Source organism: Paramormyrops kingsleyae, chromosome 8, assembly GCF_048594095.1.
Source record: "Paramormyrops kingsleyae isolate MSU_618 chromosome 8, PKINGS_0.4, whole genome shotgun sequence".
NCBI classification, from domain to species: domain Eukaryota; kingdom Metazoa; phylum Chordata; class Actinopteri; order Osteoglossiformes; family Mormyridae; genus Paramormyrops; species Paramormyrops kingsleyae.
In genome coordinates, this window is record NC_132804.1 from 17,648,997 (window position 1) to 17,664,421 (window position 15,425).

Genomic DNA, 15,425 nt, shown 5'->3' on the forward strand with positions numbered 1-15,425 from the left:
GTGAATCACAGCAGGCCGCTTTCATGCCCGATTCCTGGGTTTGCATGCCGGCTATCCCCAACCGGCCCCCTCGCTTTAAACTCCATCAGCGCTTCCAGAGCTGGCTAAAGAGAAGCAGGTGGCGACACAACGCCGCCGCCCTGAAGGTCGTAAGTGGAAACACACACCACATCTTTCCGCTCCCACTCCCGTAAAGCCGGCCGTGCCACGTTAGAGCCACGTGGTTAATCTTGGCATATTGATTACACATGGCCAGTCGGGGGTGAGCGGCCCATGTGGCAAACCCGGTAATGCAGGGACGCGTCTTCAGACTGGGGACGGGCCAGGATGTGCGCCGGCGATGCTCATGCGTGCGACATGCCGTGGTCGGGTTCATGGGGCGGACAGCATGCGTGCTCAAAGGGAAGGGGGGGTGGGGCTTCATGGAGACCATCTGCTGTGTATGCAGTTTTTATACCCCTCCTCAGGCCCACCCTGGCCAGGCCGCACAAATGCCTTTCTTGGAGGTAACGGGGCAGATGGCGGTTTGGGGAAGGGCTGAAATCTACGCCGTGCGATGGGCCGCCTACACCCGCGCAGGGGGGGGTTACCCCACGGGCCTGTTGTGGATCACCGGAAACCCGCACAGAGCTGGACAAACAGTGCCGGGGCGGGGGGGCAGGGGGGGGTTAGCCAGTCTGTTGGTTTACACAGGACTTCAGAGGTCATACCAGTATTCAATCACTCTGAATGTAGGATCAGATATTATAGGCAATTATATTCCTTCCAAAAGGCACAAAAATACAACAGGAAAAAACACAGAGGTACAAAAATCTATCCTTTTACTGGAGACTGCTGGTTTTTCTGTGTTCCTGAAGACAATTCCCATTCAGAATGATTACGACCCAGTTATAGCATATATAATATCAATATAAAATGTTCTCATCACATTTCTCCCGGTCTGTTCTCAGGCCATATCATTACCGTTAGGCTGAGGAACCGAACACAGGCAGTAAGCTGGAGGCGGCAGTCAGGAATTTATTTTTTGGGTGCCAACATTTAATGCTTTCTTTCTATTTTCTCTTTTGTATCACCATTCACGCGGAAACATGCAATTACAAGCCATCAGCAGAGTCCACATAAGCTTTAACCTGGCTTCATACTATGTGCCACATTACTAAAATGGGAGGGAAAAGGCAAAAAGTCTTTGGTTTGCATCGATAATAACGGCGCTAACTATGGCGACAAAACTGCACGACGCCTGCAGCCCAGTCTGCTCATAATTCTTTATTGCTCCTCGCAGTGACCAGACTCACACCTGTTCGTACTAATCGCAGATCTGCGGGTCACGTGACCTGGGCACCGGCTGGCAGCTGTTCCGTGCAGGACGCCACAACGGTTCACACTCCGGATCTGCTCGTTTGCTTACAGAAAAAGCTGGGAGAGACACCCTCACGCATCAGAGAGACGATCTTATGCCATTTACCACGGAGAGATTCTGGCAAAATGCACTGTATCCTGCAAAGAAATTTTTCAGTACCATAATAAAGCAATTAACGTTGTTTTGGGGTAAATACTGTAAAACGATAAATGTGCACAGGGGTGTATCTAGAAATTCTGACCCTCCCCCACTCAGTTGTATGTATGATTTTATGTATCCATGGGCCCCTGTAAAGTGCTGGGCCCCCTGAATCTGCCAGGGTATTCATGCCCCTCCGACGCCCCCTACATGTGAATAATAGCACTGCAGCTTATTTTTATGGGAAGAGAACAAATGAATATGGCTGAAAATATGGCTAAAATATGTCAGCGTAAGCAATGTAACAGGATATGTTTTCACTACGTGTCCCTAAATATATTACCTGGATAACGTAGGGATCACGTACCGCATTCACTGAACTTGAGCGGATTCCCGGAGGTGTCGGTGCCGTCGGGTGGCGTGTTACTCTGGGGCTGCGGCACTGAGGCTGGATGGAGACCTGCCAAGACGGGGGCCTGCTGGCCGGCCAGGGCTTGTTCTCACGTCGGCCTCAAATGGCGCTGGATTAGCACTTTTCACCAGCAACACTGCGGAAAGGAGATACCAGGCCAAGGCTCCCGTACCGTTTCAAAATGGAATTCCTGCAAAAGTCCTACGTCGTAAAACCTCCCGCCTGGAAGGACCCGATAAGCCAGTGCCCCTGTGCTAACTGGGCCCAAGCCCAACTGGGCACAGAGTCTGGCTTCATCCAGCTAATATGCCCCACAGAGCGCTACGCGGCCTCAGGGAACTCGATATACGCGCCTGACACACATGCTAAATCTATTTCCCACCATAACCAGTGACCCCTCCGGGTGACCCCTCTGTACCACTCACTTTACAACAGGACCTTGCTGGAATTACAGTCCAGCTAGGCCCCGCCCCTCTCCTCCGCAGCCAAGCCCGAGATGCATTTGCTAACCCTGATTTATATCCAGATTACCTATTTCAGTCAGAGTAACTTAGGGTTTACAAATGTGCATCCAGACGGCCCTGAGTTTGGGGCTTTAATTGCTGCTTGACTGCTCAGCCGATCCATAGTTGGGACCAGGTTGTAGCGCTGTAATTTAGAAGCCCAGGCAACCCATTTGGATCAATCAAGCATTAGACTTTAATCGGATTGTACCTTCAGCTCTAAATTAATCGCAATTAATTCAGGAGCCTGGTTTTACCTCAGCAGCCTGCCGTGAAAGGATCGGGTCGCACTAATTGCATTTCGCCTCATTTTGGTAGAGAAGCGAAGACTATTTGCACGACCGAATTGGATTAGATCCACTCCAGCGAAGCAGCAAACGTCCAAGAAAACGGATGGAAAGGACACGCGTGGAGATCTGTCGACGGCCCGCAGAAGTCGTCTCCCCCCCCCCGCTGCACTGGCACGTCCAAAAGCGACAGTAAAAGTCCGCAGTTAAATGGTTTAAAGCATGTTTTCTCATTGCCCAACATTTGTGCCGATTACCTCTCACCAGGTCTTTAGATTTAGGGCATATAAAATTAACACCTAATGCATGATATTTTCCATATGCTTCACGTGGCAAGAGATCATTTCATATTCCAGTGCTTTTACTCATTACTCTTTCAGCCAAAAGCATTATATATAGCCTAGTGAGAGATCGTGAAAACAACCTTCTCTCAGCACTGATAAATAAAATCAAACGAGGAACTGCTCATTACATGACAACATGGTCTGTGTGTTTTTGATGAACAAACAACAGACTGACATGACACATTCTTGGAATTACTTTCAGCTTACTTATCAAAATAGTGCCGTACATGTGGAAGCCAAGCCAACATTTTCTGCCTAGTGAAAATTAAAAAAAAAAAAAAACATACTGTTGAACTTATTCAGAATTTATTTCTAAAAAATTAAGGAATACGCACCATCCCTCTGGGGTGTCCTGGAAAAGGATTCGGGCTCTCTAACCCTAACCCTCTCTGTGACTCTGCACTAGATAAGTTATGGATAATGGACAAACAAGAGCAAAACAAAAAACAACTATTCTTATTAGTTAACACGCAGCACTTCTAATTTTACAGACTTGGGCTTTTAGTTTGAACCTCATCAGTAGCGTGATCATTACTTAGCCAGTAACAAAGTCAATGAACAAGTAACATCTAATTAAACCTAGTTAATGGCACATGCATGACACCTCAGAGAGCTCTTTTTAAACTGTTCAAGTGTGGGTATTTACAGCAGAAATAACAGTAAAATACACATTTATAAATTTCCACATGGTGCGTGTGGCTCACCGGGCCCCATCTCTGTGTCTGTGATCAGACGGGCGGCAGCTTGAGCCCCAACCTCAGAAGAATAGTCACACGTCTTTGGGCCCTTGAGCGAGGCCCCCGACCCCGAACTCCAGGGGAGGGGTGCTGCACATTGGCTGCCTCTGCACTCTTACCCCTCCAAGCTAGATGTGTTTGGCCAGAAGAAGCATCCCAATGTACCTGTGCAAACAGGAAACAAACGTTGTTTGTTTGTCAAATTTTTATGCAGAAAAGCTAATTCTCCAAAAAAGTCACGGTTTTAGTTTTCTAATTTGAAACTGTACTACAAAGGTATTAAATTTGTTACTTTATGCTAGAAGAGCACAGTAATTTGAGTTTCTTTTTTAATTTTTAATTCTTTTTTAGATTTCATTTTAAAATGTATTTTCATAAGTACATTTTCATTGTTACATAATTCATTAATAAGCATAAATAAGTAGACAAGGATATAGTGTAACTATATAAATCATGCCTTCATTGTCTTCTGAAAGCTGGTTTGGCAGGGAGCCTCAGTCAGTCAGGAAAGCTTCACCTATTTTTCATCTTCCCAGGATAATTACATAGCAGGTTCAGCAACACACAGTGAAGAGCCAAGGTGAAGATCAGCAGGTCCTTCAATATACCAGAGCTTCTGCTTGGGATGTTTAGGCCACAGGCTCTGACAGCTGAGACAGTAATAAGGGAGACCCATACTACACACACCCTAATCCGGGGGCCGAAAACAGACAGGCCTTGTTCAGGTGCCGGTGTTCCAACATGCACTAAATATACCCCTCCATCTTTCAGCAGCCCGCTGATGGATTTCCGCTGGCCTGTTTGTGGTATCTAGTTAGAGGCCAAAGCTCACATCCATCAGCTGCAAATGAAGGTTCCTCCTCCGGGAAAAAAAAACCTCACTGTAAAGTTTCTCAGGAGACAGAACACTCAGGTGACACTTGCGGTGATTTTTCAAATAAAGCCGAATTTTTAAGAGGAGCAGACAAATGGGGGGGGGGGGGGATGGAGAAGGAGCTGCACTGATGCTGGGGAGTTTTCATTTTTCCTCTCCAGAGGAGCAGTTAGTTCCGTAGATGGACAAACTGTATGGGAGACAAAAGGGGTGGGGGGGCAGAAGGTGGGAGCAGACGTGTATGAGTCATGTGATTCATTTGGGGGCTCAGTGGGGGCCTGTCAGAAGGTGGTTAATCCCAGTTTGTCTAAAGAAGAGCACCAGATAGGCACAGAGACAGAAATTTTGGAAGCAGCTGTGGGGAAGGAGATCCACAGAAAATATTCATCCCATTCGTGCGTTTTCAGCAGCCACTAATCCGGTCCGCCTCGCAGATGTACAAGGACGAAACTCACGACGGACTTCAGAGAAACCTCTATAAAAACAGGGGGAAAAGACAAGACAGAGCTCAAATTACAGACGTCAGTAATGTTCACTGGATTATATTGCATGTCAGCACGCTGGTGATAGAAAAAGGCGCAGTGTGGTTACGTGCATTTTATTTCCGTTTAATATCACGACTTCCTATAACACCTGAAGGCACCTGACTGGTCCTTAGCGGTGTTAATGCTGCCTTTCATGCTGCTTGGCTAAATTCTGCCCTCTGCTGGTCAAACTGTAGAAGTGCTTTCTAGTATAATCTTATTCTCACACCTACCAAATATTCATTTCTATAACGTACAAATGTATTATTACACATACAATTTAATGGGTATTTTTCGTTCATGTTATGGAATAAGGATACTCGCAATTGTGTTTAACAGTGCAATTATTAAAGAGTATAATAATTCAGAAGCATTTGAGTCATTTTACATCCAGTCAGAAATGCATTCCTGTTTTGTTAATGAACTTTTAGGGGATCATCGTTTTTGCTGGCTGCAGACTACAAAGCCCTTCAATTCAATACCAAACTCTTCAACCTATTGACCAGCAGCAGCAACGGCCTTTGCTTATGTTTCCGGGTTATTCCACTATTGATTATTCCACTCTTTACTGCGGAGTTTAGGACTTCCGCCCAGCTAATTAGGCTTCATGCACTTACCACAGCTAGTACTATAGACGGTGCAAGGCGTCGGCGGGCTAGACAGAGGACAGCACTGTCCCGGTTTTTATGCGCCAGCATTACCAAATTGTGACATCGTCAGCGTTATATTTTAAGAAATCTCTACATCAGTAAAATGGTCAGCGTGTATTATACTATAAGACTATAACGTACAAATAAGGTGACACATATTATATTCTCGATATAGCCAGTAAATACTAAACCCAGCCTTCTGTTTTAGATACAGTTTGGCAGACTTGCTCAAAAAGACCAGGTACAGTCTCTGTAGCTGTGATTTATTAAGTGCTTTTAATTGGATCAGTCTTTGATCCCTGCTTTTTCTATTTTTCTTCGGATTAATTTACGGCCCAATTACAACGTATGGACAAGTTCAGAATTATGGCAGGACACAAATTATCAGTCATTTGCTGGGAGATGGCATTGCGTAATTGAATATCAGTCCCAGATCAATATTTTGAAGCTGAAAAGGTTGTAACAGGCGTGACACCAATCTGGACTGAATAAATATTTTTGCGGTTAATGTCATGTTTCACGTAGAAAGCAGCATTCTCATCATTTTTTTATATGCAAAAGCGGCCATAATAGGAGCATTGATGGTTAAATCCTTGAACCCACTTTTCCCTTATTCTTTTTTTTGGGGAGGGGCATCATTCTTTCAACCATAATATCTTGCATGACAACTGAAATATAATTTTGACGGTTTTGTGCTCCTAGTTTCGCTGTCTAAAATTGTGTAGACTACTTAGAAACAAAAACAATGCAAAGGCCATGTTTCCCATTCATATTTAAGAAATGCCGTAAATATTTAAATAATTATCTATATAACATATAAATATCTAGCCTCCTGATTTACATCAGGCGTATATCAAAGCTCCTAAAGCTCCCATCTGGGCTTTACGGCCGTAGGAAATCTCCAAGGCTGGGGTATTTGAAAAACACACGGTAACAGGCAGCATTAGTCTCAGGTTACGATCGGCACGGCGCGGCCAGACGGACGGCGAGCGCCGGGTGACCCGCTGAGGGGCCCGGCTCGCCCGCTCCCATCATCCAGCCTTTACTTCCATCCCGTAAAAATGATCCCAGCTTGAGGAGAGCTAGCATTAACATTTGCATTTTATAGCAGTCGCGGAGATTTAAAGCGAGGGATATATCAGCACTGAGCAGACAGAATTAGTTAACAATGCATTATCTACCTTTTATGGCATCTATAACTCCTTTCCTCAGCCAGAATGGGAATGGCGGTGGGGGTGAGCAGGCTAAACTTTGCACTCGCCTCTTCGTCAACAGCAGCCTTGATCGTGTCTTTCGTACTTAGCAAGGCTCCGGTGGACGAGACGGCTATTAAACTAGGCCCTGCATAAGACTCGAATTTTTAAAACAAAAATTGTGCAGCGATTTTAACGATGGTCCTTGGCAATGCGGCACTATGTCTAGTATTCAAAGCCGTCTTTGTCCTTGGGAAACCTCTTGGTCGGCCCAAGGGTTAATTTCAATTGAATCGCCATATGTAAAGTAGATAAGTTTTACACGTGTAATTACATTAATCTCCCCTCACATTATTATTGTACAGAATATTCTTTAAACAACCTACACGTCTCCAGCAAAAAGGGGGCACTTCATAAATGATGCATTTAAAATTGCTTGAACAGGAAGGTTATTTATTGATCGTGATTTCTCCTTCAATGGAGCCTGCCTAACAAAATGCAGATTTCAGTGTTCAAAAGGAAATGGTTCGCCAATTAGCTACCATTCAAAGGACCTTCCTCCTCCGTCCCCAGCTGTGCCGCATGCATGGACCCTGGGCTTAAGTATAAGTACAGGTGGCTATTACAGAAACCCATCAGAGTTTCAGCCAAAATCTCCTGCTCAGCGAGTCCAAGTGATCTCTGGAACTACCATGCATGGAGCACCAATCAGAAAAGAAAGCCATTCTTAAGTACACCATTCATCAGAATCATCATTAGATGGTTGGTGCTTCACCCAGGATTGACCCTCTAAAAGATCTGCTCCACCTTATAGTGCTTGAAGACCCTGAGGAGACCTACAGTGTACTGGTCAGCCATGTTTACAAAGTAACCACTCAAACCAGCACAGTGGCTTGGTGGGCTCTGCATAGAATCTGTAACTCCTCTTGTAGTTATGATGATGTTGGGTTTTAAAGCTGCTGTAGAAGTCGTTACTTATCACTACTCCATTCTGACCCTTTATGTCACTGGTTCGCGCTCAAGCCTCTGCTGCCCTGGCCAAAGTCTCATGGCTTCTGATGGGATTTTCAAAAGCAAGTCAATGTAGCATTATAGCTTTCCCTGGCATCTGCAGGCTACAAGGCACAAGCTGAATTAGCAGTGAAAAGCCTGGAAAGCAGGACCATGGGTGAACTTAAGGTTTCTTTGTAATACACCCTGAAAGTTCATCTCTGTGTGTCACATGACGATCTATGTATCTTTACCGTCATTTTTGCACTCAGGAGCACAGTCCTGGTTATTGGTCGTCTCTTACTATGGTTCTCAGCAGGGGCGTTTGAAAAGATCAGGGGTTAAGTCAAGTTTACCTGGGGCTTGAATTGTGTTTTTGAAGGAAGATTAGCATCGGGGCTAAAATACTCAGAACTTTAGGCTTAAAATCCTCCAATCTATAGCGCCAAGTGATCGGACCTAACGACGGCCACGGTTCTCACAGTTGTGTTCTCTCAAATGATCATTTTATTAGCAGATTTTAAAAGATGTTTCCTTTGTACGATATTCTATGTCAATGACCCGCTACCCCAGTAAAACCAGTCTATATCAATGACCCGCTACCCCAGTAAAACCAGTCTATGTCGGTTTCCTCAATGCAGCAGTCTTCCACTCTATATACGTGACCCAGAAGTATCTCTGTATCACTTCCTGTACCGGGAAAAACAGTCTTAGGGAAAATTTACTGGCAATCTTCCCTTAAGAGTTTTTTCCAGAGAGTTCCATCACCTTGGAGAGGAGCAGGAATGCAGAAAATCCCAGTGAAAGGTAACGGAAGGGAAGACAGAGACGGAGAACACATGCCAGTTCTGCTTTTTCCTGGCCCGAGAGGACAGAGGTATTTTCAGGACATAGAATTGCATTTTGTGAGGGTGCACACCCAGACTGTAAATTAGCATCTGATAACACTGTAGGGAATTTGAGCAAGACCAAACTAGAAGGATTTTAACTCTGTTACCGCAAGGGGCTTCAATGCTACAAGTGAAATATGGGAAGTTACAGGAGCCCAGGACACTGGACTTTTACTTTGTAGCAGCTTTCCACAGAAAGGGGCAAGGTTTGCATTTTGGAACCCAAACCCCAACTCAGCTTTAAAAGTCCCATTTCAGCAGTACTGCTGCAGGCGTTTTCGCATTCGGCACTTACGCTCCCTGTCCTGTCCTCTATTGTTTTGATGGATGGTTCTTGCGTGGTCTCCTTTTAAACATTTGCTATGGTACTTGAAGGCCACAGGCTGCACTGTAAATAAACTTCACAGCAGACATTATGTAGTACCATCTATCCAGGTCCAAGATCATCCAGGGAATCTCCCTCCCACTCACACGAACAGTAACAGAACTGAGCTGTGTTCTTCCATCCACAAACATGAGATTGAAACATATGCTCTGGTGTCAACTGCTAACATCACTCATTCTGCCAGTTACATAAAAATAAATCTAATCAAAATTACTGTGAAAACATGCTTTCAGGATATAAAATTATTAATTTAAATACTGCTGCTTGAAATAAAAATAATTTCTGAGCAACTGGAAAACTAAGAAATTTAGGGAAAAATGTACCTGCGATCCAAGTACATCAAATATATTGCCAAATTTCAGTGCCATAAAATTAGACTGGTTAAATGGATGGCTGAACAAAAACATTATGTAAGAACCCTTTTATTACCATAAAGCTTCTAAACGTCTGGAATATCCGTTTAATTTCAAATTAACTTATAGGTTATTAAACCCTACATTTTTTTTCTGTGTACCTGGTTAACAGTGTATAAAATTGTACTGTGGCACCCTCTACTGGTTGAACGTGAATGTCATTATTAACGATTAGGCCGTGCACTTCTGTAAATACAGCTGAATAAAAAATTAGTGGAACAGCAACTAAAACCTAACTATTTAGCAAGGTCCTAGCATTTGCCATATGTTGCATACAGTGACTTCACTTTAAAACAGGCAATAAGCGATACAATCACACAAAGTAATTATCTGAAGACAATCACACAAAACCATTCAATGCCAAACCCATTGTGTAACTCAACTGGCAACACACTCCTCTTTGGCACAAAGACAAAAGGTACTACAACATTAAAAACTCTGTTTACTACAATTACAGAACATACAAATGACAGACACCAAGGGATCTATACACGAATAATTCAGAATGAATGGCGGCACATTTTAATCGGAGATACTTTCCGCATATTAAAAACAGGCCGAAGCTCCGGATGACCGTGTGTAGGACAACCTCAGCAGCAAGAACCCAGAAATGTGGCCACCTCTGCCCACGGCAGGACCCATAACAGCATATTTAAGGGTTTACTAAATCCCATTTTAAACCACTACTTTGCCCCCCCCCCCCCAAAGGGATTTTGTAAGATTTCCAATATTACAGCATTTCAAAAACTGTACATTCTTAACTGCTCATATTAAATAAAACAATGTATATTAGAAAAGAATAAAGCTGACAGAAGTGGGTATTAGAAATCCTACAAAATTATAATAAAAAAAAAAACACTGAGGCTACAATGTTATGAGATTGAGAAGAGGACAGGCACCAAGGAAGGTCTTAATGAGAGAATGAGATGTTCTGAAGCCTTCAGGAGACCGGCACTCGGCCCCGGGGAACGCAACATGCTCAGGGTTACATCGTTACAGACTGTTAAAACAGCACAAATGGCATATGAATCCTTTGTGCTGGTCATATACAAAATGTCACTTCAAAGTGCCACTTAATTATAAGCAAACAGCATGAAAAAACTATAGATTTTCATTAGAAATAGACACACATTTCCCCCTCCCCCCAACTGTTAATAACGAAATAGTGAGATTTGTATCATTCGGCTATAGCAACAATTCACCTCATTTAAAGAATTTTGAGCTTTAAATATAAGCCTGTCACTCTGTTCTCAATGTGTAAATCATTTACTCACACAACCAAATTTACACACAAATATTCAATGATGTTGAATATCAAAGTGCTTTACTCCAATAACACAGGATGCTAGAAGACAGCATTCTGTGTGAGCAGACAAGTTCCCAACAAATGAAAAAATTTAATTGGTTTAAGAAATCACATTTGAGCACCTATGGTTAAACAAGTTCATCCCAGAATGGAATATGATTCGTTCTCAATTATTCCACTGAATAAAGTCAGAGTGACTACATGAAAATGCTCAAGAGAAAGGGGGGAAAAGTGTGATGTTTAGTTCACAGCATCACATAAAACAGAATTGGGTAGAATAACCTGACTTAGACTGGGACAGAGTAATTCTCTTTAAAAGTCCAACTAAGACTGTAGAAGGTGAACGTTTGAGAGGAGGACAGACTTGGCTAAACAGGAAGGGGAAGCAAGTCCTCCAAAAGAAAATGAAATGAAATACAAAATGAATACCAGTCAATTATCACCTGGAGAGAAATAAAGCAAAGATTAAAAATAAACATCCCGCTCTGTACGGGGCCCCCTGCAGGTGACAGGCGGCTGTCACACGGTCACCCCGCCCTTCTCCTTGTCCCCGTCTTCGTGCCACGTGAGACGCTCCTCGTAGAAGGCGATGACGATCTGTGGGCATTTCTTATTGGCCTCTTTGGCCAGCACGAGGTCAGCCTCGTCGGAGTCTTTCCTGTGGGACACAGTGGAGATAAGTTCTCAGATTGATTTTTAAAATGTTTAAATCAACATGGAGACTTTCAGCCACTTGATGTAATCAAACTCCTGACTAGACCTAAAAGAAACAAACAAAACAAACAAGTGTGTGACTGTGTCTTTGCAAGGGGGGGGAGGCATTACACACACACACACACACACTTACCACTTCATAAGGAACATTAAATCCCCACATGAATCCGTTGCACCAATGATCTTCTCTGGCTGCAGTCCCCTCTCAAATCCCCTTGCAATCAGAACTTCATCCTGCAGCATATTTAAAAAGTTTGTCTTTACTGCTGTGGCCACTGACCCAACGCAACAGGAAACGTTTCATTTCTCTGTCATGACAGTGACACTTGACTCGATCCACAAGGCACCAATGAGAACCCTTCTGGTTACACTCTCACTGACCTCCTTCTTCTTCGGTGTGGAGCCCTCCTGCTCGTCATCATCCTTGGTGCAGATCTTCCTCTTGGTGGCTGAGCTTTCCTTTGAATGTGCGCCCGACTGCCCCGCGCTCTTCGGCTGCCCTTCTCCAGTAGGCTTCACGTAGGTCTTCATGAACTCTGCAATGAGCTCAGCGCAATCCAGGTTCTTCTCTGGCTCCCAGCTGTTGTGTTTCCTACCAGAAGGACAAGAAAAATAGGAATAGCAATGCAGAGTTGGGATTTTATCCATTGCCTTGATTTATACTCAAAGGCAGCATATTAACATGACCTTAACTAATAGGCCTTGTGATGCCAAGTGTAGTTAAATATGACAGTAACAATACTGTAATTAATGCCAGATGTTCAGTGAGCCAGTTCCATTCTACAGTTACATAATTACATGTTTCCTAGCTACTACAGTTATTGTTACCAGTCAATGAGTCTCCTGAAAGTGCGATTCTTTAATAAATCCAATTCTTTCATGAGGCACACGATTCCCATTACGAGGTAAAGTATTGGTACTGCAATGTAGCTACCATAAGGTTTTACTTTAAGAAATCTTTTAATATAATCAATTTCATGGAGAACACAAACAGAAGTCGGTCATGACATCCATTATGCTTCATAAGAAATATCTGTCACTGCTTCTTGTTCACAGCACCTGCATATTGTAAAAATGCGACCATGTCAAATTCATACTTAGGCGAGCGTCTGCCAATGAATACACTGAGGACAGGGTGCAACAATGCAGATATCTGGGTCTTCTGTCTTCCCTCCCACCCATGAAATCCACTCCAAGGTAAACATCCCAAGTCCATTAATACCCACTGGCTATTAAAGGAGTCCCTATAAAAAAAGTTATCCAAGTATCCAAGAATGAAGAGATGAAGTACCCATGTTCCTCTGAAACAGAGAGCCCCTCCCCCAATCCTTCACTCATCAGAACCGTCACTGTAAAGTAACACTGAATCTAACTAGCTGCATTAGCTAGCCTGCAGGCAGCGCTCACTCTGAATAGCCTTTCCACTTGAGGAAGTACTCCACACGGCCCTTCACCACCCTCCGGTCCAGGACTTTCTCCACCACGTATTCTTCCTCATTCGAGGACTCTTCCTCCACATCTGGGTGCTGCTGGGTCTTCTTTCCCATGGCTGGCAGGATGCTATCAGCAACCCAAAGTATGAGGGGGAGGGTGGTGGGGGGTCCTTAAACATTAACATATATGAAATATTAGAATGCAAGTATAGGGCATTGAATGTTACAGATCCACCCAGAGAAGACAGACTATGAAGAAGGCAACTTGTCTTTAGAATACTGTATCTTACCCTTTACTTACAACCGCAGACTGTTTGAGATTAAACGTGAAAACAGCAATTGAAGATACTGTTGCACCTTACTCTCCACAGAGCAACAGATGTTTCCCACCTGAAAATGAAAATAAGGTCAGTTGTTTTGGGTCTATGCGCACACGGCCTGTACACACACCTCCCTGTGTTTCACAGCCCCCCAAAACTTGATCATTGTGTCTTAACAGTGACAAACAGCATATATATATATTTTTTTACATACATCGGTGACACACTCGACGCAGCACACTTTGCAAGGCGGAAGATCGCCAGGAAGTGAGTTCCATCTTTTAAGATAGAACTTACTAACGACGAAGCGTTAAGGCGGCTTCGGGAAACTCACCCCGGCCCCTTAATTTAAAGTACAGGACATACCGCCGCCCTACAAATGTCGACAAATTAACCTTTTGATGTCATCAATATCGATCATGAGGGTTTCATTTTCAAACCGCACCAGCATATGCAAAATCCCAAGCACTACACAAACGCATCCGTGTTAAACAACTACAAACCACGCAAAACTAAAGAAAACAAGGTCTCTTGGACCAAGAATGTTTCGTCTTTATCCCAGTTGAAGCGTTACCGTTCACAGATACTAAAACCTAGATGAAAAGATATACAGAAGCAAGTTCATGGCAACAACGTCTTGAAATTTTCATTACCAATAAGAATTGGCATGATAAAGTGTTTTGGCTTGCGTGTAAATCACAGGGGAAAATTAAACATATTAAGTATCGTACGTCGCAAAAGCAGTACTATAGTCTAACAACTCCAAATAGAGTGCATAATCCTGTATAGTGGGAGATTAGGAATACTATAACACAGTTCTACAGTTAGTTATAGTCTTAAGAAGATAGTTCGTCAGAAATCGCCATTTAAAGATGTATATGCAAAACTACTGAATACTGCGTTTTTTTTTGCAAGACACTTGAATCCCTAAAACGGAAATGTCCGTACCTGATAGCCTGTAAGTGAACAAACAGCAAAAATCAACATAAACACACATGTCTGAGATGCGACGCGACTTGAAGGTATGCGAATGTTCCTTACAGGAAATCCCACCTTCCGAAATTTCCGGCTATTGGTAAATCTCCAATTATAAAGCTCGATACGCGTCAGCCGGCAGATTTTAAACGTCTGATTGGTCATCATGCCCGCCTGTCAGCAATCTTTCAATACAGTAACAGCCCACTTTAGCAGACGTTGTTTCCCCGCTTCTCGCATCGTCCCCTTCGAGGAACCAGCAGTCTAAACAAGGTTTACTGTGGCAGTTGCACACTGCTGGACAGAAGACTGCAAAATGCGGCAACTTCAAAAACATTCACACGTCTAGTGTGTGCTAAATGTAACCTCGTCGAATAAACGGACATCTACTAAACAAATTATCCTAATCATTATTATATAAAAGCTCACCTGTAAAATAAGACCACATCTGACCCACTTCCTCTGTGTAATTACGCTTTTTCAGAAATGCTTCTATACACCTCGGCTTCTCTCGGTTCTTCTGACCGACTGCGCACGTACGCGCCAAAAAGAAAAAACGCGAAATTTCAGGTCACATTTGCGCGCCTGCTAAGTTACCGGCCCCCTCGTGATCTCACACTAATCCATTCCATGCCACTGAATTACTGCTGTCGCCATTAAGTTGAACGTAACCACTCGGTATCAACCATGCCAAACAACATGACTGCATTTTATATAACACGTTGACGTTTTTATTAATGAAAACGGTACTGTATTGTTCTGTATATTTACAAGTGCATTAACAATATGCATATGTTCCTTAACGTCAGTACCACACAACATGCAAGACCCGTAACTACAAACGCGACAAATGCGTAGTACTAAGCAGCAGAGAACGTCCATCCATTTAAAGAGACAGGTGTTTGACTTCATTATTTAAAAAATGTAATTCAATTGGTCTAGAAGTAGAAGGAAGTCGGACTCGAGCGAAATTTTGG

The 15,425-nt window shown here is 43.5% G+C and overlaps 1 protein-coding gene and 1 long non-coding RNA gene across 5 annotated transcripts; both read right to left on the reverse strand.

Moving 5' to 3' along the window:
* Positions 1 to 926: 926 nt before the first annotated feature.
* On the reverse strand, positions 927 to 4,728 carry LOC140592198 (uncharacterized). Its single transcript, XR_011992486.1, has 4 exons — positions 4,239 to 4,728; positions 3,749 to 3,946; positions 1,866 to 2,046; positions 927 to 1,497 (listed from the first exon to the last, which is right to left on the reverse strand). It is a non-coding gene; the product is annotated as an uncharacterized lncRNA (long non-coding RNA).
* A 5,394-nt stretch (positions 4,729 to 10,122) lies between these two features.
* LOC111854134 (chromobox protein homolog 5-like) lies at positions 10,123 to 15,344 on the reverse strand. 4 transcript variants are annotated; one of them, XM_023831806.2, is made up of 6 exons: positions 14,878 to 15,344; positions 13,444 to 13,543; positions 13,128 to 13,280; positions 12,102 to 12,312; positions 11,854 to 11,954; positions 10,123 to 11,664 (listed from the first exon to the last, which is right to left on the reverse strand). In XM_023831806.2, the coding sequence occupies exons 3-6, from the start codon at positions 13,265 to 13,267 to the stop codon at positions 11,526 to 11,528; spliced, it is 591 nt and encodes a 196-aa protein (XP_023687574.1). In that variant the 5' UTR covers positions 13,268 to 13,280; positions 13,444 to 13,543; positions 14,878 to 15,344; the 3' UTR covers positions 10,123 to 11,525. The 4 variants fall into 4 exon arrangements, with proteins under 4 accessions (XP_023687574.1, XP_023687548.1, XP_023687565.1 ...); XM_023831780.2 differs by having other exon boundaries at positions 13,128 to 13,323; positions 14,878 to 15,343; XM_023831797.2 differs by lacking the exon at positions 14,878 to 15,344 and adding an exon at positions 14,422 to 14,546.
* Between the last annotated feature and the right edge of the window lie 81 nt (positions 15,345 to 15,425).